This window comes from Cololabis saira, chromosome 19, assembly GCF_033807715.1.
Source record: "Cololabis saira isolate AMF1-May2022 chromosome 19, fColSai1.1, whole genome shotgun sequence".
Taxonomy (NCBI): domain Eukaryota; kingdom Metazoa; phylum Chordata; class Actinopteri; order Beloniformes; family Belonidae; genus Cololabis; species Cololabis saira.
Window position 1 is genome coordinate 6,534,063 of NC_084605.1, and position 25,891 is coordinate 6,559,953.

Below are 25,891 nucleotides of genomic sequence, written 5' to 3' on the forward strand. Positions count from 1 at the left end.
CTCGTCCAATCAGAGCTGCCGTGACTTTCCAAATAAATCTCCTGAGATGAGTTGTGTGTCCTCTTTAAAACTTTAGACCTGATCAGCGACAGCAGCAGACTCCAGAGCTGCTGACCGCTCACTGATCCTGAGCTAGCGCCCTCAGGTCTCCGTCTGTCCGCTGGTCCGCTGGTCCGCTGGTCCACGTCTTACTGATATGAGCATGTGGCCTTGTCCCGAGTACAGAGTGTGCAGACTAATCTTTTGGCACATCAGCATCGAATTATTATCAGTATAAGGACTTTAAAACGATTGTGCAAACGACTGTGTCTATTTCGAAGAAGGAACCACACAGACTTCTCATAAATTACCACTTTATTCTCGTAATATTACGACTTTATTCTCGTAATATTATAACTTTATTCTCATAATATTACGACTATATTCTCGCAACATTATGAATTTATTCTCATAATTTTACGACTTTATTCTCATATTATTATGACTTTATTCTCGTAATTTCCAATTTTTTTTTGTCTTAGTTTGACCTTAATACTCCGTCGTAGTTTTAAAATCCTCATGCATCCTTTCTTCTGTCTCATTCCTGCACCGAGACACCTGATGGATGTTCTGACCCGTTTACTTAATTAAATCTACTGAAAAGTGGATCATCTCAAGTCTTATTCTTGGTAACTTAGACACTCCGGTTCAGTCCGGATATCCACCCAGAGGGAAAAAATGCTACACAGGGAAGTTAGTAGGTGTTTCCACAATAGGACGATACGGGTAACTCACGATTCAATACTGTGGCGATATGTGCACCAAGATAACAATAATATCACGATACACGATATCTACGATATTCGATATATTTTAAGAAATTTCATCAACGATATATCATAATATATGTGACTGAAAAAGAAAAAATACCCATAAAAAGGAAAACGTCTGTAGTTATGTATGTAAATGAGAGCAAGCCCTCATTTACAATGATGCCAAATGTACAACAACCATATAAAAAGAATAATACAATAAAAATAAAAGAGAAAAATGAAAAACAATTACAAACATGAGTAAAATGGTCAGCAATCAAGGATTTGAATTGACCAAGCTGCACAAACGTTTCCAACTTCAATGCATGTTGCAAAATGTCCCAACTGTGAGCCACGCAGTAGCTAAATGCAGTTTTTCCAAATTCAGTCCGTGGACATGACACTTCCAGCATGAGAAAATCTGAGGAGCGGGTTGAGTATCTGCCATTATGCCACCTCAGTAGGGAGCTAAGGTAATGAGGAAGCCTTCCAATTAGGGCTTTATAAATAAAGAGAAACCAATGCCTGTCACGTCAGACAGAAAGGGGAGTCCACACAGGTTTTTCGTATAAGATGCAGTGATGAGTAGAATAACTGTCACCAGTGATGAATCTTAGAGCTGAGTGATAAACAGCATCAAGTGATTTTAGGGTGGAAGCAGATGTGTGTTGATAAATAACATCACCATAATCCAGAACTGACAGGAAGACTGCCTCAATAACCCGCTTTCTGCAGGACATAGGAACATTTTCTCTGTATTTATAAAAAAAACAATTTTCTGACGCAGCTTTGTAACAAGTATGGTGATATGATGCTTGAAAGTGAGTTTTTGATCCAGCCAAATACCAAGATATTTATAATCCGGAACCCTTTCAATATTTTGACCCTCCTGGGTCCTGATGCCCAGTGGCATGTCGATGTCAACATCATTTCTGGAAAAAAACATAAATTTAGTCTTGTTTGGATTCAGTAATAATTTTAATTCGAAAAGTGTATCTTGTAGGCTGTCAAAAGCTATTTGAAGGGTTTCAATAGTCGACTGAGCAGTAACAGCAGAACAGTATAGAATTGTATCATTTGCATAGAGATGAGCACTACTGCTCGTCAAAGCCGATGTAATATTGTTTATAAAGATCGAAAACAGAATAGGGCCCAGGATAGACCCTTGAGGAACCCCTTTTGACAGTGGAGGGAACATTGAACGCTCATTTCCCAAGATCACACATTGTTGTCTATGAGACAAATAATCACAAAACCAATTACAAGAGTTAAAATCAAAACCAATGTCACAGTACTTCCTCTTATCAATATCAGAAATAGTATCATCACAATGTACAAAGAAAGTGCATTTGTATAGTGCCTCACTGCCTCCTAGGCTTGTAAATGTAAACACTGTACAGCTGGACAAATTAAAGTGCATGAACATTAATAACATGCTTTATATAAACCAGGACAGTGCACTGCTTTGTTTCTAATACTGAAAAGTCAGTAAGCAACTTCATTTTGTATAGAACCTCACTACCTCCTACTCTTGTAAATGTAAACACTGTACAGCTGGACAAATTGAAGTGCATGAACAATAGTGCGGTGACAACCGCGTAAATCCATTATGTGTCTCGTAATAAAATATTGATATTTGCCGTCAGTTTATCGATTATTTATTGCGACAGAGATTGCAACAATATATTTCAATATCGATTTTTTTCCCTACCACTGTATTGGATATAGTCCAGTTGGTCCCTCTGAGGAAGCATGGTCCTGGGACCCCGGGGGGCAGGCCGTCCTGCGCGTTTGCTCCCCCATGCAGACTTCAAAACTGGAGAACCCTGAAACTGGCCCAGGCTATATTTTCCATGAGATGTTTGACGCACATTTACTTGGGGGATGCCAACAAGACTCAGATCAAACCAGATCGAAACAAATATTCCCAGAAGTGAAAAGTATTATCGGTGAGAATTCAGCCGCTGTCCGGTCATTTATTAACGTTGAGGATATAAATACAGGTCAAAAACAAAGTCATAATGTTGCAAGAATAAAGTCGTAATAATAAGAGAATAAAGTTGTAATATTATGAAAATAAAGTCGTAATATTACAAGAAAAAAGTCGTAATTTATGAGAACTCTATCAGGAAGAGCAGTCTTCTCCAGAACCCTGAAATTGGCCCAGGCTGCATTTTCCATGAGATGTTAGATGCACATCTACTTGGGGGATGCCAATATGATCCATATCAAACCGGGTCAAACCTGTGACCAAATATTCCCAGAAGTGAAATGTATTATCGGTGAGAATTCAGCCGCTGTCCGGTCATTTATTAACGTTGAGGATATAAATACAGGTCAAAAACAAAGTCATAATGTTGCAAGAATAAAGTCGTAATAATAAGAGAATAAAGTTGTAATATTATGAAAATAAAGTCGTAATATTACAAGAAAAAAGTCGTAATTTATGAGAACTCTATCAGGAAGAGCAGTCTTCTCCAGAACCCTGAAATTGGCCCAGGCTGCATTTTCCATGAGATGTTAGACGCACATCTACTTGGGGGATGCCAACATGACCCATATCAAACAGGGTCAAACCTGTGACCAAATATTCCCAGAAGTGAAATGTATTATCGGTGCGAATTCAGCATCTGCCCAGTCATTTATTAACATCAAGGAAATAAATACAGGTCAAAAACAGCAGGCTGCCATCAAATCACTGATTGCTTCAGCAGAACTCTGACGATGAAGGTGAGTTTCTGACTTCTAGCCTCTCGGTCTACCAGCGGTACTTTTCTGTGGTGAAACAACCATCAACCTGAAATCAGGATGTGTGCCGCAGGGTTTTGAAGTCATAGTAATTTTTTTTTTTTTTTTTTTTTTCTTACCTTGTCTGCACACATATTAATGATTGATACCATGACGGTAGAAACCAAAGGCATATATATGTGCATTATTACTATATTTAATATATATACATATATATACGCATACATATGCATACACATACATAAATATACACATACAAACCCAGTGTTTTTTTTTTTTGACGACATCCACTGCCAATCCAGGAAACAGGAACACACAGAGACACACGTCAAGCACTGGAAATCTGCAACAAAAAAACCACAAACAAAACACGAAACCGGCACGGAGCCGACCGAAACAACACGAACAGCAACAGTGTGTGTGTGTGTGTGTGTGTGTGTGTGTGTGTGTGTGTGTGTGTGTGTGTGTGTGTGTGTGTGTGTGTGTGTGTGTGTGTGTGTGTGTGTGTGTGTGTGTGTGCATGCGTGTGTACATGTCTTTGTAGCTATGTGTGTGTGTGTGTGTGTGTGTGTGTGATAAACCAAACAAAGCTCCACCTGAAGTGTATCTATAGTGGGGGAGGGGGGGGAGCAACCCCGCCACCCGCGAGACCGGGGGCCGACAAGGAAGAACCCGGAACCCAGCCCACCAGCAACCCCACAGAGGGGAGAAGTAGGAGGGAGGCAACCCACCGCCTGCGAGCCCCCCCCCCCCCCCCGGCAGCGGCCGAGTGGGCCCGCGGGCGGGGCCCCCACGGCGCGGGAAGAAGCAGCCAGAGACGGCGGACCGCGACCCAGGTAATCCCCGGCCACCCGGGCCGGGCCGGACACGTGGCCAGGAGGCCCTCACCCTCCAGGCCAACGACCCCCACCCGGCAGGGGGCCAGCCTGCCCGGAGAGACAGAGCCACCCCGGCCGCCGACGCGGGCAGGTGCACCCGCCCCCACGAAAGTGGCCCTCCAAGACCAGAGGGGCGCACCGCCACGGAGGCAGCGGGGGGGACCGGAGACGGGCCCGGAGAGAGGGAATCCCCCAACCCCCCCAACCCCGAAGTCATAGTAATTAAACTTTTACTCAAAAACCCGTCTCTTGACCCACGCATTCGAGCAAATTATACACCAACTTCTTATGTGTATCTAAAATCCTGGAAAAGGTTGTTGCAACCCCAGCTCTTCGTTTCTCAGTTGTTTATTAGAAGTATCTCATCACCATCATTGTTCTCCATTATTCTTGTAGTTTGTTGTGCTGGACTGCCCCCCCCTTCTTTTCTCTTCTGTGCACGTCTGCAGGCCAGAGCTTCAGGAGCTGCATGCTGACCTGCAGCCCCCCCTCTGATCATCCCACTGCTGCTTCCACCTGTCTGTGTGGATGTCTGCTAGATGCCTGCTGACATCCTGACCTGCAGGTTTCTTCCCTCCTAAAGGGGAGTTTTTACCTGCAGTTGCTTATGAAATAATTGGTCGAGGGGTCATGTTTTGGTCTCTGGAAACATCCTGGAGACAACTTGTGTTGTAGTAGATACTGTATAAATGAAACTGAATTGAATTTCTGATGCTACACCGTCAGAAATGTTCACATTCGCCCTGAAACAATATCAAATCTGCTCCTGTTCTGCAGCTGCTGTCGGCCCTCCTCCTTCTCCTGGTTCCCATGGTGACCAGTTGCTATAAGCTCATCCTTCTGCTGGACTGCAGCGACATCTACATCAGTGATGGCACCAAACTCAGTGGAGTGTACACCATCTACCCCATCGGGGCAACGTCTGCTGTCCAGGTCCTTCCACACCACCCATGAGCACCTTTTTTTTATATACTTTAATTTTTATTGTAGTTTTGTGTTATACAATACACGTAATGCAAAACGCAACAAAAATTCAAAGAACAATGCAGTCATGGCTACAGGCATCCATAATCAGAGCAGTGTATATAGATTCAGTATCTTGAATTTTTATATCAGTGATTCCATAGGTATCTTTCATCGTGTCATAAATGATCAATTTTTCCCATTTTTCCACAAAAACATCCCCCTTCAGTCTAAGTTGATAGGTCATTCTTTCCATAATATAGATCTCTCTTATAATTTCTAGCCAGTGGTTTATATTAGGGGATTCAGTCTTGCACCAGTTTCTTTTTATTGCCTTCTTGGGGCGGCAGTAGCTCAGGTGGTAGAGCGGGTCATCCAATGATCAGAAGGTCGGGGGTTCGAATCCCGCTCTATCCCAGTTGCTGTCGTAGTGTCCTTGGGCAAGACACCTTACCCAGCTTGCCCCATGTGAATGTGTATGAATGTTGGTGGTGGTCGGAGGGGCCGTTTGGCACGGAATGGCAGCCACGCTTCTGTCAGTCCGCCCCAGGGCAGCTGTGGCTACAAATTGTAGCTTACCACCACCAGTGAGAATGTGTATGAATGAATAATGATCTAAGTGTAGCACTTTGAGATTCATTGAATGGAAAGTGCCTTACAAGTTAAATCCATTATTATTATTCTTGCTTGTGATCAATAATATTTTAGCTAGATATCTATCTCTGTCTAAGACACAATCATTTATACTTCCTAGGTACATGACTTTACATTCCTTAGGTATTGCGTATCCCAAGATATATTTAACTGTGGTGTGTACATTTTCCCAAAAAAGATCAAGTTTATAGCAGTCCCAAAAGATGTGCGTATGATGTGCTTCTCTATTTCCACATAACCGCCAGCATGGTTGCTGTGATCCAGTCTGTTTAGTCTTCACTTTAGGTGTAATGAAATACCGTGTTAAGTTTTTCCATGCAAACTCTCTCCACGCCCTTGAATTTGTAGTTGTCTGTTGTGTTTCACACATGTTGTGCCATTCCTCGGGTGTAGTGACAATATTCAGTTCCTTCTCCCATTTCTCCTTGATGTATAAGTGGAGGAAGCTTCCGAGTCTCTTAGGCCTCTGTATAGTGCCGAGATTTCCTTCAACCTGTATGTCCGGATCATCACATCAAGCACTCCATTCAAGGTCTTCACCTTTTGTATAGTCTTTGTTAAATAATCCCTCAGCTGAAGGTATCCCTGTTTTCTAGTCCATATCCTGATTTCAGCTGACTCATTATATTTCCATTGTTGATTAATGTACACATCGCAGTGATCCCTTTATTCCCCCAATTTCTAAAATTGTGATCACTTAAACTCGGTTTAAATCTGCAATCATAGGCAAACCAGTTTAGCAGATTTACTTCTTCTTCTAATTTATATTTTTTGATAAAGTCAGACCAAATATTCAAAGTGTGAGATGTTATTGGACCTATTGATCCTTGTAGCGAATTAGTTAGTTTCACAAACTGTCAATTAGGGATTGGATTGGAATATCTGTCACATTCATCTCAATATCTTTCCACTTCGCACTATAGTCTTTGTCACGCCATTTGACTATTGGTCTGAGTGTTGCTGTGTGGTAATAGTCTTTTAAAATTGGGAGCGCCAAACCACCTTTGTCCTTTGTCAGTTGTAATGTGGTGTATTTTATTCGTGGCCTTTTGCCGTTCCATATAAATCTAGAGATCATCTTATCCCAAAGTTTGGATTTTTCTGGTAGAATTTTGACAGGGAGAGACTGGAAAAAATATAGTAGCCTTGGTAAGATGTTCATTGTTACGGTATAATTTCAATTCTTGAGCTAAGATCTAATGGCAAGGTTGACCATCTTTCTATATCTCTGTTAACCTGGAGATGGATCTGATCAGAATTTGTTTTGTAGAATTGAGTTAGTTGTTTGGTTAAAGTGACACCAAGGTTTTTCATAGTTTTTGATTGCCATTTTAGTTGATACATTTTCTTAATCTCTTAATCTCTCTTAATCTCTTGTGAAGGAGTATAGTTAAATGTCAAAATCTGCGTTTTATTTACATTTATTTTATACCCTGAATGACTGTCAACTGGCTAAAGCTTGTATTGGGGCCATACAAATATATCAAAATGTCATCCACAAATAGACTTATTACATGTTCCTGTCCTTTGATGTTAATTTCCTTAATTTCTTCACTCTGTTGAATATCCTGTGCTAAAGGCTCAATGTATAGAAGAGCAAAGAGGAGCGGGGACAAGCAGCATCCTTGATGGGTACCTCTCTTTAGCTCTATTCTTTCAGTCAGTGTTTATTTTTATTCTGACTGTAGGACTTTGGTAAATAGTTTTAATACAGTTAATTGAATCTTTGTTAAATCTGAGTCATTCTAGTACTAAGTACAGGAAGTTCAATTTTACACTGTCGAAAGCCTTTTCGGCATCGAGACTTATCAAAATAGCACTGTTTTAATGCGTTTGTATTGTATTAATTACCTGTATAGTTCTTTTAGCTATGACAGATGTATATATTTTGTAGTCCACATTAAGAATTGATATGGGTCTGAAATTACAGCAATATTCTGTGTCCTTTCCCTCTTTGGGAATTACAGAGATTATAGCTTCTTTCCAAGAGGGTGGTAGGTGGCCTTCTTTAGGAGTGTGGTTGAAGGAAGATATAAGGAGAGGTGTTAATTCATCTTTAAAGGTTCTGTACCACTCAGATGAGAAGCCATCACTTCCAGGAGTCTTATTGGCCTTAAGTTTGGATATGGCTTTGGATACTTCCATAGGAGTTATTGGGGCTGTGAGGTTACTGTTTTATTGGACTCCAATAGATGGTAGATCAAGGGAATTAAGGAACTGTCTTTTTGCATCTTCAGTGGATGAAGATGGTTGCGTGTGTATAGGTTTTTGTAATAGTCTTTAAATATATGTTCTATTTCTGTATCATTATGTTTTATTTGGTTTGAATGAACATCTCTAATCTTATGTACTGTGTTTAAAACCTGTTGTTTCCTAATTCGCCTTGCCAATAGTCTAGTTGCTTTCTATGATTTGGGTATTTGGAGTATTTTGGTAGTTTAATTCCAAGTTTTTTAATTCTTCTGTTATATTAAGAAAAGCAGCCTGTTTGAGTTTCTTCTGTTGTGAGGTTATGGCTATTAATTTCTCCTGTATAACGGCCTGTAAGGTGTCCCATAGAATCATTGGGCTAGTTTCTTCTGTATCGTTTTCTTCAATATATCTCTTTATTTCCATTTTAATTTGCTCAGTTATTACTTTATTATTCATTATGCCTACATTCAGTCTCCAGGTTGTGTTCTTACGCCTGTTATTTAGCTGTACAGTTAAGTGGACTGTATTGTGGTCGGAGATATCGGCCACTCCAATTTTGCATTCTTTCACCTTATGTCGGTCCTAGCTGTTCATAAATATATAGTCAATTCTAGAATGGGTATTGTGTGTGCTAGAGTAATGTGTGTATTCTTTTTCTGTTGGATTAAGTTCTCTCCATATATGTCTAACATCTCCTGTTCCTTCAATAACGTGTTAGTGAATTTAGTTAGGTGAGTTTTATTTCTTTGTGTGCTTGTTGTATCTATCTTATGGTCTAGAATTACATTAAAGTCCCCTGCACACATCACCATGCCCTCTGACTCAGATGCTATAGCTGTGAATAGAGTTTTAAAGAAATGTTTGTCGCTTTCTGGTGGGGCATAGACATTGATTAGTGTGACCATCTCATTCTCTAATTTTCCTTTGACTATAATATATAGTCCTTCTTTATCCCCAGTTTCTTTCAAGCATTTAAAAATTGACTGAGTTTTGGATCAATATTGCCAACCCTCTTTTGCGACTCTGTCTACATGCAGAGCCGGATTAACGCAAAGGCAGACTAGGCACGTGCCTAGGGCCCGACAGGGGGGGGGGGCCCAGACAGAGGGACAAAAAAAAAAAAAAATGTTTTTTTTTTTTTGTTTTTTTTTTTTGTCTGCACACATATTAATGGTTGATAACATGCCGGTAAAAACCTAAGGCATATATATATGTGTGCATTATTACTATATTTAGTATACATACATATATATATATACGCATACATACGCACAGGGCCGCCGCAAGGGATGTGCGAACCGTGCGACCGCACGGGGCCTGGCGCCCCAAGGGGCCTGGCGCCCCAAGGGGCCTGGCGCTATGGGCCGTTTTTTTTTTCCCCCAATTTTTTTTTTTTTTTTCCTTATAAATATCAACAGTCACGTTCCATTACAGACCTAAATGTGTACTAGTCTGTGCATATCAATAAATATATGTGCAATGATGACGCGTGTCTGTTGTTCAATACAACTGATCAGACCAAGCGCGGACACAAGCTAGTCTGATCCAGACGGGTGGAGTTGGAACAAACTGTCACACAATCTCGAGAGAACGAGACAGATTCAGGAAATTTCCATCAGGGGATGAAAAAAGAAAAAAAAAAAAGAAAATGGAAGAGTTTAATGCCTCTCTGAAAGGCAAGTTTGATAAATTTGTTACAAAAATCACCGATCCGCCCGGGTCTCAAGCAGCCATGGGGCCCCGCGTCGAGGCAAGCCCAGATGATGATGAGGCAGGGGAAGGTATCCAGTATTTTGCTAATTGGAGAGTTAAAATTGCGCATATAGACACCCGATCCGACCCGAAAAACCCAAAAAATTCGCGCGAGGGCCCCCCTGGCTATTTCACACAAGGCCTCGCAAATCTCTCAAACGGCTCTGCATACGCATACACATACATACATACATATACACATACAGACATACGGTACATACTACAGCACACTTTGTCTTACTGCAAATTGTATTGGTCTTTGTAGATTTTACTTCTTATTTAACTATTCAATTTAATCAACACATTTAATTAAGATTTTCTGCAAAATGCTCACAATCGATAAGATAAGGATAATTTAATAGCATTTAATAGAGCATTGTAATAACGTATAAATAATACAAATCTAAAAATAGTCTGATAGACTGTTTAATATACAACACATGACTTATTTTGGAATACAAAGAACCAACTTGACTATGACTTTGCTATGTAAAATGTGAATTAAGTTTTATTAGTAACTTTGGTAAGTTTAAGATTTCATAAATAACATCGATGGAGGGGGGCCCAAAAATCACAGGCTGCCTAGTGTAGTCCATTTATTTAATCCGGCTCTGTCTACATGTACTGTAAAAAGTGTTTCTATAACCAAATTTCTTTGGCTTTCATTCTCTTCCTTTGATAAATGTGTTTCCTGGATGAAAATAATTTGGGCTTTAATTCTTTTCATTTTCAAGTTGACCTTACTTATTTTGATTGGGTTGTTCAATCCATTCACATTCACTGATACCAGTGAAATATTACTCATATTCTTGTAAGGTAATACACTTTTCCTGAAACCATCTTGTAACCATGACAACTTTACAGCCCTGTAGGAACATTGGGCAACTTGATACGAAACAAAACCAAAACAGAGAACAGTTCAACTTCCAAAAGTAGGCGCGTGCCCGTGTGCGCGCCTCCCACGTCATCTTCGTGGGTTGAGGGGAATATCTCATAACATGAGGGCCCCTCACTAGGTAGGTTTGGTCTTATTGTCTTATGCATTAACCTCCTAGTAAAAAGTACGTGTATCTACCGATCAATTGTAACAGAGGCTTATTTATTCATCATCTTGTCTTTGGTTTAGTTAGTTGAGTTCACTCATATACCCAGTTTGTCCGTTATTTTCTTTGAAATTCCTGTAATCTCCGTTTAACTTGCACAGCAGCATCCCCTGTGTTTCTGACCCGTTGCCACGGCAGTGCTCGCTGGAGCCGCTCCTCCATCCTGGCTGCGTCCTTCCCGGGTATCTCCGCCACGAGTCCCCGCCTGGTCAGCTCCTCTACCGCCTCCCGTGCGCTCTCATATGTCCGGTTTCCCAATGAATCCTGATTTTTGTCAGTGGTGTCTGGAAGCGTATTCCTTTCTCTATTAAGACTTTTTTGATGCCAATATATTCCTTTCTTTTGCGAATTACTTCAGTGGCATAATCATGATCGAAAAAGAACACCCGGTTTTGATACTGAATTTTTTTCTTCCAGGCCTCCTTCAGTACCGTCCCCATCACCGTGTAGGCTACTGGAGAAAGTTTACAATGACAGATCTTGGGGGTTTGTTGGCGTCCGGTCTCGGCATTAAGCCTTTGTGTGCCCGCTGTATCTGTAAAGCTTGAGTTATGGTTCTGCGTCAAAACGACGCCGTGCCTACGGCGTGTTTTTACGCGTCGACGCGTCGACTGACGCCGTCACTGACGCGCACCTCCCGAAAATTGGAACTACGCGTCGAGGGAACGCAGACCAAACGCAGACCGAGAGGTCTGTGATTGGTTCACTTGGTAGCAACGCATTTCCGGTTTCCGGTTTGAAGCAGTCGTGAACTTTCAGCGCTCTTTTCTTTGGGTATGTGTGATTTTCTTTGTTTTGGTTTTTTGCACAATAGTTGTCCTTATCTCTTTGATTCACTGTGACCGGAAAAAGTCGGATAAACCATTCAGGAAAAAATCGCGAATTTGCGGTCACGGGGGGTACTGCACCGCGGCGAAATGGAGTGATGGAGAAGTCCGAAGGGTTCAAGACCGCGTCACGATGACGGCGTGTGCTCTGCGTTGATTTGACGCATAACCATAATTCAGGAACCATAATGATTCAGGCTTAAGTCCATGTCTAGCGGCAAAGTGAGCTCTTTTTTCAGAAGGCACTCTATGAATTGTGTGGCGGAGCTGCCTTCTGCTCCCCCGGTCAGGCCAAAGATACGAATATTGTTCCGTCGGTTTCTTCCCTCTTGGTCTGTCAACCTTTCTTGCAATATTTTTTGCTCCTGCGGCGAGTGGAGAAGAGCATCGTTCTATGTAACTTTCTATCTCTCCAATTTTCTGTTCGTCTCCCTCAATTTTCATGGTTTGTGTTGCTAGCGCCTTTGTTGTTTCTGTGAGCCTCTCGGTTCAGACGGATTTCCCTGGTTTCTCAAATTCTTGTGTCTTCTTGATTTCCTCCCCCCTTCCATTCTACTAGTCGTTTTTATCGACTGTTGATCGGGAGCTTGTCAGCTATTTTGAACGAGGTCAACCAGAAGTCCCACCCCTGAGCACTTTTTACATTATTATCTGGGGGGTTCACAAGTGGTCCCACAGGTCCCTCTCCTTTTGAAGCCTGGTATCTTCGTACTGCTCAGCTTGTGCTAACACTGCGGTTACCACAAGCTAGCTATTTGGGCTGGATTAACATAGGCTACCTTGTGATCCTAATTAATATAATTTCAACATCCGAACATTCTGAGTTCTGCTGCTGTTCGGTCTTATGCTAGCAGGTCTAGGCTGGTCAAAGCGGCCTGCGGTTCAACTGGGCCCACCAGCAGCTGTAGCATATCCCTTTTCCACCAAACCGGTTCCAGGGCTGGTTCTGGTTCTGGGCCAGTGCTGAGTTTGGAACCGGGCTTTCTGTTTCCACTGACAAAGAACTGGCTCTGGGCCAAAAGAACCTGTTCCAAGGTAGCACTAACTCTTTGCTGAGCTCGGGAAAAGAACCGCTTACGGAAGCGGAGGAGGCGGGGTTATTAAGACCCACGGTTATAGCAAGACTGCGAGACGGAGACATTTTCAAATAAGAATTAATGGGGATGCAGCAAAGCAGCAGTCTTTTATGGCCCTTTTCCACTAGTACTTACTCAGCGCGCTTCTACTCGCCACGCCCCCGTCTTGCGCTTTTCCACTACGGGCCGAGGCGGGTGGAGCCGTGCCAAGCAGATACTTTTTCTGTACTGAGGCTGCCGAGGTTCTAAGCGTGCTGAGTCGGCGCTGGACCTGACGTCATCACCCTCCACGGCACTGATTGGTCGGGGGGCGGGTCCGTCAGACGTTCGAATCAGGAAGCGGGAATCAGCACGAGAGCAGCCCGCGGCTCGGGGTGATTTTATTATACAGCGCAAACGTCTGTTTGGTGATCCAACTCTGAGGTGCAGATGTTCATAAACCTGGTGGCTGACGGGAGAATTAAAAAAGTTTTACTCTCAGCCGCTCGCGGTTCCAGCTGATTACTCATCAGGGGTTGCGCAATCGAGTACGTCACAGCAGCTTCACCCCAACCCGCCCACTTCTCACCTATGGTGGAAAAACAAACGAGGACAAAGCGGGTAGAGGCGGTACGAGGTGTGACTAGCCGTCCCGAGCCGGGGCGCGCTGAGTAGGTACTAGTGGAAAAGCGCCATTAGAGATGTGGTCCACGGAGGTGCTACGCGAACCAAGTCCTATTAGAGCAAATACCTTGTTGTTGCTGCAACTTTCACGCAAACGCAGCGACGTAACTGACGTTTGCAGCCACGTAATGATTTGGCTCCCGTTAGCAACCAAGCTGTGGAAAAACAAACCGGTTCTCAGCTGGTTCGCAAGTTGAACGAGTTGAACGAGTTGGGAACCAGCCCTGGAACCGGTTTGATGGAAAACAGCCTTTAAACTTAAACTTAAACTTTATTTATTTGTATAGCACCAAATCATACAATATAAATGCAACACATGGTGCTTTACATGCAGAATAAAATAACAATAAAAAACACAATTTAAAACATTCCATACGACCCCACCCCCCACGCGTACACACACACTCACTCACACTCATATACATGTGCACACACTCACACGCCCACACACACACACACACACACACACACACACACACACACACACACACACACACACACACACACACACACACACACACACACACACACACACAGTAAGTGGACTGGTGACATGGCTTAGCACTAACGATCCAGGTGAGGAAAACACTACCTATGGGTGGCCGTCCACACCGAGAGGCTCCACCGACCATGACCACAAGGAGCATCGCCACAGAGACCCCCCCAACCCGGACAGACCAGGACAGACCCCACACAGGAGGTGGAGTCCCACCCCCAGCTACCCAGGCCTGAGGGATCCCCATGACGACACCCCCATGGGCGGAGCAGGCACACCTCCCAGTGTGGAGGACCCCCCTGAGGAAACACTGGAGCTAAAAACTAAAAGATTAAAAGAAAGTAAGAAATGCCTAAAAGTGTAAAATTTTAGAGAAATCTATATAAAACTTAAGATGAATAATAAATAACATAAAGTAAAAAGTCACTAAAATGGATTAAAGTTTTAAAGATAATAAAAGAGCTAAAGAAGTTTTAGTGGTTTAGTGGTCCAGTTAGTCAACCTGGAGGGTTCTGAAGCCCCTAAACCTTTCCAGACCATTCCCAGCCAAGAAAAGAATACAGTGCTCACTATCTGAACTGATTCCTAAAGATTCCTCTGGCATGGATGTGGAATCTACCTATGGAAACCAAAACAGTTTGGGAAAATTTATGGGAAAAAGAAGGCTCTTTGTCAGGTTGATCTTGTATCCCGAAACCATCCCAAAGTCTGAAATCATATTAAGGGCGACTGGTATGGAGGAATTTGGATTTGACAGAAAAAGGAGGAGATCGTCTGCGTACAGCGAAAGCTTATGTAACTGGCCCTCCCTACATATCCCAACTAGGCTGGCTGTATTTCTTAGCATGATTGCAAGGGGCTCGATGGCGACATAAAAAAGCAGGGGGGACTAAGAGGCAGAAGTGCTCAACCCCAGGTAGATTGTTAAACATGTGATTGTGTACAGGTGTACTGCGACATGGACTCGCTCGGAGGAGGATGGACGGTGAGTCACACCTGTCAGGTTCAGCTCTGTTCAGGTCTCCGCCGTCCAGCTGGTTAAGCACCTTCTTGTTCCTCCAGGTGTTCCAGAGGAGGATGGATGGCTCGGTGAACTTCTACCAAGGCTGGGACCAGTACAAGATGGGCTTCGGGACCGCTGGTGGAGAGTACTGGCTTGGTGAGACCTGAACCCAAACCAACGAAGCTCACATGGATCCTGAACATGGATCTAGAACGTCTGACGGTGGCGTCCTGCCTGTTCCTGTGGTATTTTCAGGTCTGGAGAATCTCTTCCACCTCAGTCTGCGGAAGAAGTACGAGCTGCTGGTTGAGATGGAGGACTTTGAAGGGAACAAGGCATCTGCTCGTTACTCCTCCTTCTCCGTCGGCCCAGAGTCCTTTGGATACGAACTGCATGTGTCTGGATTCACTGATGGAGGGGCAGGTTGGTGTTAGATCAGAAATGTTCATCTCCATGCACAACCATGGCCTTTTAGGAATCACCTCCAACCCAACATCCATGTTGAAAGTCCCTGTCGCTGGTCTACAAGGAGGTCTCAGCGTCCACACCTGGATCATGAAGGTTTTTACGAGCTCTCCTGACAAAAGAGCCCCTTTACAATGACAAACATCCGCGGTTAAGACCCTCAGAGGAGGGTCTTAACCGCGGGTAAGGTCTAATGTAAACAGGACTGACGCGGGGCGGCGCGTCATGGGAGGGGTTTGTTGATCAGGTTCAGGTCATCAGGTTACAGCCCCCCAGGGGAGTGTGTTTTAGTACCAACAGCAGGAGGGGGTCACAGATGAGTAACCGGGGAGATGATGAGGTCAGCAGGTTACTCAGCCTCGGAGCCGAGGACGCCATTAACCGCCGTATGTCCGGACCCAGAAAGGGTGATGGTCCATTCAGGCCTCTCAATACTCATGCATTTCAACAAGTTCACACGCTCACACGGCACTTCTCATGCTGGAGAATTATTACCTTCAACGCACAGAAATCCAACAGCCGAGTCAAAGGCAGACGGCTCAGGCCGGCAGGCTCGAGGATGCCTGGACTTATTGGCCAATCAGAAGATAGTTCTGTAGATGACCCCCCTCTTACAGACGCGCGATCAGGACAGACTGTATCCCGCTTTGGATGGAGCAGCTCTCTTATCATTAGTCATCCAGAAACCTGCCAGTCCAGGGTTGAGACCGGGACCCAGAGTGGTAGTCTTCCACACTGCTCTGTAGCCTCCTACCTGCCCCCCGAAAACCCCTAACTGTGGCTCCAGACACCAGTCCGAGGTCTGCTGGGACCAGAACAGACACCGGTCCGAGGTCTGCTGGGACCAGAACAGACACCGGTCCGAGGTCTAAGGGGATTATTATTATATCATTAATATTGTTATTATTTTCATTATAATTAATAGTAGTAGTAGTATTAGTATTATTATTATTATTATTATTATTATTATTATTATTATTATTAGTAGTAGTAGTAGTAGTAGTAGTATTATAAGTAGTATCATTAATAGTAGTATTATTATTATTATTATTATTATTATTATTATTATTATTATTATTAGTAGTAGTAGTAGTAGTAGTAGTAGTAGTATTATAAGTAGTATCATTAATAGTATTATTAGTATTATTATTGTCATTATTATTATTATTAATAGTAGTAGTAGTATCATTATCATTATTATTATTAGTATTATTATTATTATTAGTAGTAGTAGTAGTAGTAGTAGTAGTAGTAGTATTAGTATTATTATGATTATTATTATCAGTAGTAGTAGTAGTATTATCATTATTTCGTGTGTCTGCAGGGGACTCTCTGAGTTATCACAATGGACACAAGTTCTCCACATTCGACAAAGACCAGGACGTCTTGGTGGGGACTAACTGTGCCAGAACCTTCCTGGGGGGGTTCTGGTACTACTCCTGTCACCGTGCAAACCCTAACGGGGTTTACCGCTGGGGGGCAGATGACACCATCGGCAATGTCGGAGTGGAGTGGTACAGCTGGAAAGGCAACAACTACTCCCTGAAGACCATCAGCATGAAGATCCGTCCGGTTCAGTAGACCTGCAGGACAGAGCTGATCTCTCCTTTCTCTCATCTGCCGTGTAATGCCATGATCTTTGAATGTAAAACACGGAGCACAGGCTTACGTGAAGATTTCCACCTTAAACTCCGATGATTCACTTTGACAATAAACCAGAAGTAAGCAGCTGATGTGGTTTTTTTAAGGTCTGTATTGTCTCCTCTGAGATTCGCTGCCTGGACTCAGATCCAAATCTGGTTTAAAAAAATGCAGCATAAACACTTCTGAAATATAAGGAAAATAACACTCAACCATTTTCAGCTCCAGGTACCTTTATATGGTACAGGTAGGAGGATGAAGGTGGACAATCACTGACGGTCATATCGAACCCTCCAGTCGTTAAACATATTTACATATAGAGTAAAAGACGTGTCTGACAGCAGCAGGAGAGGCGGAGCCAAAGTGATGACAGCTGACACGTAGACACACCCAGCTGTCAATCAAACCCGCCCCTCATTATCCATGAAACGGCGTTTTAATTTTTTTTTTTCTTTTTTTCCCCTTGTCTGCACACATATTAATGATTGATACCATGACGGTAGAAACCAGAAGTATATATATGTGCACTATTACTATATTTAATATATATACATATACATACGCATACATATGCGTACACATACATAAATATACACATACAAACCCAGTGATTTTTTTTTTTTTTTTTTTTTGGCGCGGAAGAAGCAGCCAGGGATCCCGCGGCGGCGGCGGACCGCGACCCAGGCAATCCCCGGCCACCCGGTCCGGGCCGGACACGCGTCCAGGAGGCCCCCACCCTTCAGGCCAACGACCCCCACCCGGCAGGGGGCCAGCCTGCCCGGAGAGACAGAGCCGCCCCGGCCGCCGACGCGGGCAGGCGCACCCGCCCCCCCCGGAGTGGCCCTCCAAGACCAGAGGGGCGCCCCGCCGCAGAGGCAGTGGGGGGGACCGGAGACGGGCCCGGAGAGAGGGAACCCCCCAACAAGGCGACACCCGTGCAGGCCCGACAACGGAGGGCCCCAGACCCAGGCATCCCATTCATTCATCCATTCACCTATCCGATACCTATACTAATAATAATATAATATACTATACATAATAATAATACTAATAATAATAATAATAATACTACTAATAATAATAATAATAATAATAATAATAATAATAATAATAATAATAATAATAACCATCTTTGTATAATATAATAATGATAAATTATTAAGTTTTGATGTCCTGCCAATGGAGGCCCGAATCCTCCATGGCAGGACCCTTCCATACCGCATTCTCACCGACACAGACACACAATCACGCACCGTTTCCCCCTCCCCGGAGGGGTCCAGCACCGCCAGAAGGCGCCCCAGGCTGCACGGCGAGCCCCGCCAGGCCCGGGTATCCCGACCCACCTGTCCCAGGCCGGTGAGGGAACGCGGGTGATGTGGGACCCCCTCCCGCCCCTGGTGTTGAGTGCATGTGATTAATGCCATAAAAACAGGGAGGGGGGAGGGCCAAGTATCGATTTGACACCGACCCCCCCCCTCCCGAACTACGTGTCCTTGACAAATGTATTTATTAAGTGTTGAATGTGCAGTGTCTATTTTGCTGTTAAAACCGTGAGGCGGGGAGTGCCGGGCCACGCGGGACAATGCCCCCCACGACCCGGACCCCCCGCCCTTCGCCTATGTGCGTATGAATCGTGTAGGGGGGAAAGGAGGGGGAGCGGAGGCCGAAGCCAGGAAGCAGGACCAGCAAAGCCGGCCCTGATAAGACACCCGCGTCCCCCCACCGGCCATCCAGTAGACGGGTGCCGGCCCTCCGAGCCGGGCCAGGGCCCCACCGTACCTCCACGGGCGCCCCCGGCGCCACCGGAGCCCCCAGACGGAGGGGGAAACGGTCCAACATCCTCCCATTCATACTGACAACATAAGACATAGACACCTGGGAATGGTGCCACCCCGCCGCCGTGCCCGCCCGTGCACCCCCCGGTCAGGGGAGGCCCGATCCCCGGACCCGGCCCCACCCCCCCCCCGAGGCCACCCCGGCGGACACCCCAAGGGTCACGGAGTCCCCACATCCGCAGGGGCACTTGGCCCCCGCCCAGCGACGGAGGACCAAGGCAGCAATGCCCCCCCAGCGCAGACAGCCACCCCCCACCCAGGCAGGGCCGGGCCCTCCGAGTGGGACCCCCCCATCCACGGCCCAGCCCCCCCCGGGAGACCCGGAGACGCCCAAGCCACAGCCCCCCGCCCGAGCCCCCCCAGCCACCCCCCCCATCGCCATGAGGCACCCCCCCACAGGCCCCCAAGGCCCCCACCGGCCAGGGACAGGGCCCCGCGGCCCCCCCCCACCGCCCCCCAGGGGCCACCGGAGGCCCGCGCCCCAGACCCCCCAAGCCGACCCCCAACCCCAAGGGCTACGAGATCACCACCCCCCCGCCCCCACTAGGTAACGAAGCCAATAATCGGGGACCACAGAGAGTGCAATTCAGCCGAATGTTGTTCAGTGGAGGCAGACATTATCTCACTACTAATATGATCTGATAAAAGATTCCTAAAATGGTTAATACATAAACTGGATTTTTGTTTCCAATTTACTAGAATGGTTTTCTTTGCGATACATAAGGCAGTGAGAACCCGGTGTGTCCAATTAGGTTCTATTTGAGTGTCTCCCAGGTGACCTAATATACATACCGTGGGGCACACTGGGATTCTGTGGTTGATCCATGTGAATAAATCCTCACAAATCTCCTTCCAGAACCTCTGTACCGGTGTACAGAACCATAAAGCATGCATATAATTATCAGGAGTGTTCTCTGTGCACTGTGAACAGATATTAGAGGTGACAAAGCCCATCTGGAACATCCTTTGTCCAGTATAATGTATTCTATGAAGAACTTTGTACTGTATAAGTTGTAAGTTTGGGTTTTTAGTCATAGTAAACGTATTTAAGCATATTTGTGACCAAGAAAACTGGTCGGTATTCAGAGAGAGATCCGCCTCCCACTTGGAGATCGGGAGAGAGACTGAATCATCCAGTTTAGACACTAACCTGTAGAGTTTTGATAACAACTTTAAAGTGCTTAGATTCAATAAATCTGTTATCTTAGCGGGAAGTTGTAAATCTAATTGGCTAATTTTGTATGTTTTATTTATTATGGCATATGAAATCATCTAACGCGACCAGGTACATGAACAGTCGTCATGAATGTGAACTCTAGAGACTAAAACTGGTTTTGTTCCAGACCGTTAACGTTTATTTCTGCTGGTATTTATATTTATAAATAACGCCAGCCTCTGTCCTTGCTCACAGATGTTTATTTCTACCCACCTCGGGGTTTATACGAGGCTAAAGTAGATGTTTTTTAAAGCACATTTCATTCAAATTAGGGTTGTCCCGATCAGTATTTTTTAGCTCCCGATCCGATCCCGATCACTTGAGTTTGAGTATCTGCCGATCCCGATTTTTCCCAATCCGATCCCCTTTTTTTGGCTCTCGATACAATTCCGATACTGTTTCTCGATCAGATACATTTTGGCAATGAATTAAGTAAAAAAAAAAAAAAAAGAGGACTAAAACTCAAATTGTCCCAAGTTTCTTTTATTGTCCGTTCTCTCCAACATGGACATATATTTATTTTCACTGACTGCATCATTGGATCAAAACAAAACTTATCAGCACTGGTGCCACAAAATGTATAAATATGAAAATGTAAACTAAAACAAAAAGTGCAGAATAGTGCAATAAAAGAGGTAGTTTACCTACTAGGTTAAAAAGTTGAATGACATCCAGTCAAACTCACAATCAATAAGAAAATTAAAATACATTTTAGCTTAACCTTAGTGCAGAGTTCTGGATTATACACCTCTGCAATAAAGTGGACCAAAAGATGATTAACGAGTACTTGATAATCATTTACGTAACACTACAGTCACTTTCCTCTGACAGCTTTTCTTTCTTTTTAAAACTTTCAGACATTCTCATTTATCTGAGCGTAGGCTAGCTGTTGTTAGCTTTTTGTTAGTCACGATTCTTTCCCTTCCAGGACCAACGTCTCTTCCAGCCGCCGGCGCCGCCCAAAAGCAATATCTTATAAACACACATCAACTGTCTGTATTGTTGAATACAGTTGCAGGAGCGAGTACCAGTGATGGGGGTCGGAGGATGAACCGGTGTAAGTATTTCAGTAAATGTTGAAGAGCAGACACAGGTCAGGGGTTTTGACAGCTGTCTTACTTTGAGAGTGTTTTATTGTAATAAAATGCTTTTAGGTTTAAGTACCTTTACAAAGATCAAGAATGACGGTTTTGGATGAGAGGATCTACACGTATAGATGCGGTATTTTGCAGGCACTATAACCATATTGATGAATATTGGTCTGATTTGACAGCATCACAAGAAAAGGAACCAAACAATACATCTTCATATGCAAGAGTGAAACTGAATTAATAAAATCAATGTACATAAACTTTTCCAGGAGAGATGACAGGAGCACAAAAGATGATGAAGTTTTCCTGGAGACATCGACATCCTTTCTGTATCTCTGTTAGAAGAACTTGCAAGGATAAAATTGATGACACTCAGGAAGTGTCACCAACGGCTGTACCTCCTCAGGAAACTCAACTCCTTTGGAGTCAGCACACACATCATGATGACTTTCTACTACGCCTTCCTGGAAAGCATCTTGACCTTCTCAATGACCTGCTGGTTCCACTCCCTCAGCATCCAGAACAGGAACAGACTGCAGAGCACAGCATCACTGTGCTCGAAAATCATCGGCCTGCCAGTCAGAACTCTGTCTGTGGTTTTCAACCAGCAGGCCCTCAGTCAGGCAGATAAAATCATGAAGGACCCCTCCCACATACTTCATCCCGCATTCCAGTGGCTCCCCTCCAGGAGGCGCCTGCGCTGTGTTGCCTGTAGGACTCAGAAGAGGAGGGCTACTTTTGTCCCCAAAGCTACCCTGCTTTTTAATCCCCCCCCCCCCCCCCTCCGGACTACTCTATACTCCCGTTGGACTGTTTACAGCCACTGTCGACACTTTGCATTGACACTTTATACTTTGTATTTTAGGAAAACCTCATCTTTCTGAAACAAATAGCGTGTATCAGGATGGTTATTTTGTGATTTGACCTGCATGGTTCCGGCACTGAGCGGGTCTCAGGAGCAGCGGGGCTTTTATGGAGCTCAAACGAGGGCGTGATCCTGGACAGCAGTGGTGTAGTCTAATGTTTGTAGTGGGTATTCTGTCCATACTCATCCGTCCCACCCGTCCAACATCCCATAATCATCCCATAATTACCATCACCACCTTGTGTCTGATGCTGCCTTATAACATGTTGATAATATAACTAGTCTTTAAGATTTATACTCTAGGCTTTAGTGAACGGGATTCAGATTCAAAGCTCTTTTTTATCATGTAATGACAAACCTCTGAACAAACATTTCCATTTGGGGATTAATAAAGTCATATTTATCCTTAAGTTAATTTATTGTATGCAACACAATAATTTTAACAGTCAATGAATGAACAATAATAATAACTTAGGGTCATCTAGTAACCTTTTAAATGAACAAGAAAACACCTAAAATTGCTTTCAAACCAGACAAGATTAAATATTTAACAAATAAACTTCTCCTCAATAAATGAAGGTTCAAAAAGATTAAATATCCATACTTTTTCACACTCTGAAGCAAACAAAACAGCTGATCCATCACTCGGCTGGTGCAGCAAGCTGAAGAGAACCTAACTACACAAAGGCACTGAAACACATTCTGTGTTCTGGATACAGTTTAAATAGAACCTTTATCTACATATATTTGAACCCGGTTCAGGGGACTCTCTGTTCAGGATTTAGTTCCCGATTTAACAACTGATGCGGGATCCGGTCTCGAAAATTGAACTGTTCAGACTGAGAACCTACCCCCTCCACACTTCCTACACACTTCCTACACACTCCCTCTACACTTTCTACACACTTCCTACACACTACCTACACACTTCCTCCACACTCCTTCCCAATTTCTACACATTTCCAACACACTTCATCCACACTCCCTACACACTCCATAATTACTTCCTACACACTTCCTACACACTCCCTACACACTTCATCCACACTTCCTCCACACTTCCTCCACACTTTCTACACACTTCTTCCACACTTCCTACACATTTCCTCCACACTCCATACTCACTTCCTACATACTTCCTCCACACTCCCTACAGACTTCCAACACACTCCCTACACACTTCCAAGACACTCCTTCCACACTTCCTCCACACTCCCTACACACTTCCTCCACACTTCCTACTCACTCCCTACATACTTCGTACACACTTCTTACCACTCCCTCCGCACTTCTTCCACACTCCTTACACACTTCCTCCACACTTTGTACACACTTCCTAAACACTTTCTACACACTCCCTCCACACTCCCTCCACACTTCCTACACACTTCTTCTAGAATCGATTGGTATCTCACAAAAAGTGGACAAACCGACACACTGTTTTAATCATACCCTGGATCTCGTCCTCACCTGCGGTGTTGAAACTGATTATCTGTTGGTGTCACCTGTAAACTCCCTTTTATCCGACCATTTAAAGGAGCATGAGGCCGGATTGAGGCAGGATTTATGAAAAAAATTCGTATACGTTTTAAGTTTTCTAGTAATAATGTCAGATGAAGTGTTCCAAACCAAAAAGAATGAGCCCTCTAGCGTATCTCTCCGTTGCCTTGAACAGGCTGTGTGCTGCAAAATGTGCTGCAATTCGGTCCCGAATTTCCCGCGCTGTCCTGCGGATGTGACGTCACATGACGCTGCATGCGCGTTCTCCCCGTTCTCCCGTGCCGGCTTCACTGTTGGCTGCAGTACCCCCAACGGCCGTCGTGGTGAAGGGTGGCGCTAGAGAGTCTCATTTCTTAAAAGGAGCCTCATGCTCCTTTAATAACCTTTGAATTTAATATTGTCGATGTTGAAAGGCAAAATACGAGGTATTATTTTAGCAGATGTTTGTCCGATGAAGCTATTGCTAAATTTAGGGAGGCCATTGCTCATCTTACGACAGTGGAAAATAGTGAAGTAGTCGAGGCCAGTGACCTGGGTTCTGCCTCTGCAGATGTTGATTTCCTTTCTGGTAACACTGCTGATTTTTTGCAACTCCCTGGTATAATTCAGATATCCGCATGTTGAAACAAAACGTGCATAAAATGGAAAGGAAATGGTACTCTTGTATGTCTGAAGACTCTTATCGTGAATGGAAAGATATTCTAATAGTATATAAAAAGGCCATTCGCAACGCCTGAACAGCTTATTACTCATCGTTGATAGAGGATAACAAAAGTAACCCACGTTTTCTGTTCAGCACTGTAGCCAGGCTGACAAAGAGTCACAACTCTGTTGAGCCGTGCATTCCTGCAGCTTTCAGTACTTACTTACTTAGGCCCGTCGCTCCCAGTGGAGCATAGGCCACCGACGACTTTTCTCCATTAAACAGCATTTTGGGCTGTCCTTTCTGCCTCCCCCCAGCTGATTCCATGGATCTTGAGTTCTGCTTCAGTGTCCCGTCTCCAGCTGTTTTTGGGCCGTCCTCTCTTTCTCTTCCCCTGGGTGTTCCAAGTCACGGCCTGGCGTGTGATAGTAGCCGCCGGTTTCCTCAGGGTGTGACCGATCCATCCCCACTTTCGCCTCAGTATTTGCTTTTCTACTGGCTTCTATTCTCCTCTCTGCCACAGTTCCTCGTTTTTGATTTTTTCTGGCCACCTGATTTTGAAGATGTGCCTCAGACAGCAGTTGATGAAGGTTTGTATCTTTTGCAACGTCCTTTTTGTCCTTCTCTACGTCTCTGAACCGTAGAAAAGAATGCTTTTCACATTGGAGTTGAAGATACGCACCTTAGTTGTTGTGGTTATTGCTGCTCTGGCTTTGCCTACTCTCGCAGTGACGTTGTTGTCTGTGCCACCCTGCCTATCTATGATGGTGCCGAGGTAGGTGAAGGAGTCGACCTCCTGTATGGGTTTGCCCTCTACTGTGACTGGGTTGTTGGTTGAGGTGTTTATCCTCATCAGGTTGGTCTTCTTATGGTTTATTTTTAACCCCGTCCCAAGGGATGTGGTTGATAGTTTGGTGGTCTTGTCCTGCATCTGGTTGTGGTTGTGCGACAGGAGAGCCAGGTCATCAGCAAAGTCAAGATCGTCGAGTTGTGTCCATAGTTTCCACTGTATGCCGTTTTTTCTACCCTTTGTAGTGGTCTTCATGATCCAGTCAATGACTAGGAGGAACATGAAGGGCGATAGGAGGCATCCCTGCCTAACTCCAGTCTTGACCTCAAAGCTCTCTGACAGCTGGCCTGCATGTAACACCTTGCATGACATTCCCTGGTAGGTGCTTTGGATCAGGGTGATGATCTTCTCCGGGATCCCATAATGTCTCAGCAGTTTCCACAGTGTCTCTCTGTCCACGCTGTCAAATGCTTTTTCATAATCTATGAAGTTTATGTATAAGGGGGAGTTCCATTCTATTGACTGTTCTACAATTATGCGCAGGGTGGCAATCTGGTCCGCGCACGATCTATTACTCCGGAAGCCTGCCTGCTGGTCTCGGAGCTGGGGATCAACTGATGCTTTCATTCTCTCCAGTAAGATTCTGTTGAGAACTTTGCCAGGTACCGAGAGAAGCATGATTCCTCTATAGTTGTCGC

The 25,891-nt window shown here is 44.4% G+C and overlaps 1 protein-coding gene across 1 annotated transcript; it reads left to right on the forward strand.

Annotated features, from left to right (window-relative positions):
• The first annotated feature begins 3,515 nt into the window (after positions 1 to 3,515).
• Positions 3,516 to 17,340, forward strand: LOC133419766 (microfibril-associated glycoprotein 4-like). The gene is made up of 6 exons (XM_061709180.1): positions 3,516 to 3,521; positions 5,195 to 5,350; positions 15,091 to 15,129; positions 15,207 to 15,303; positions 15,403 to 15,570; positions 16,937 to 17,340. Exons 1-6 carry the CDS (start codon positions 3,516 to 3,518, stop codon positions 17,191 to 17,193), a joined length of 723 nt encoding a protein of 240 aa, XP_061565164.1. The 3' UTR covers positions 17,194 to 17,340.
• Positions 17,341 to 25,891: the final 8,551 nt, after the last annotated feature.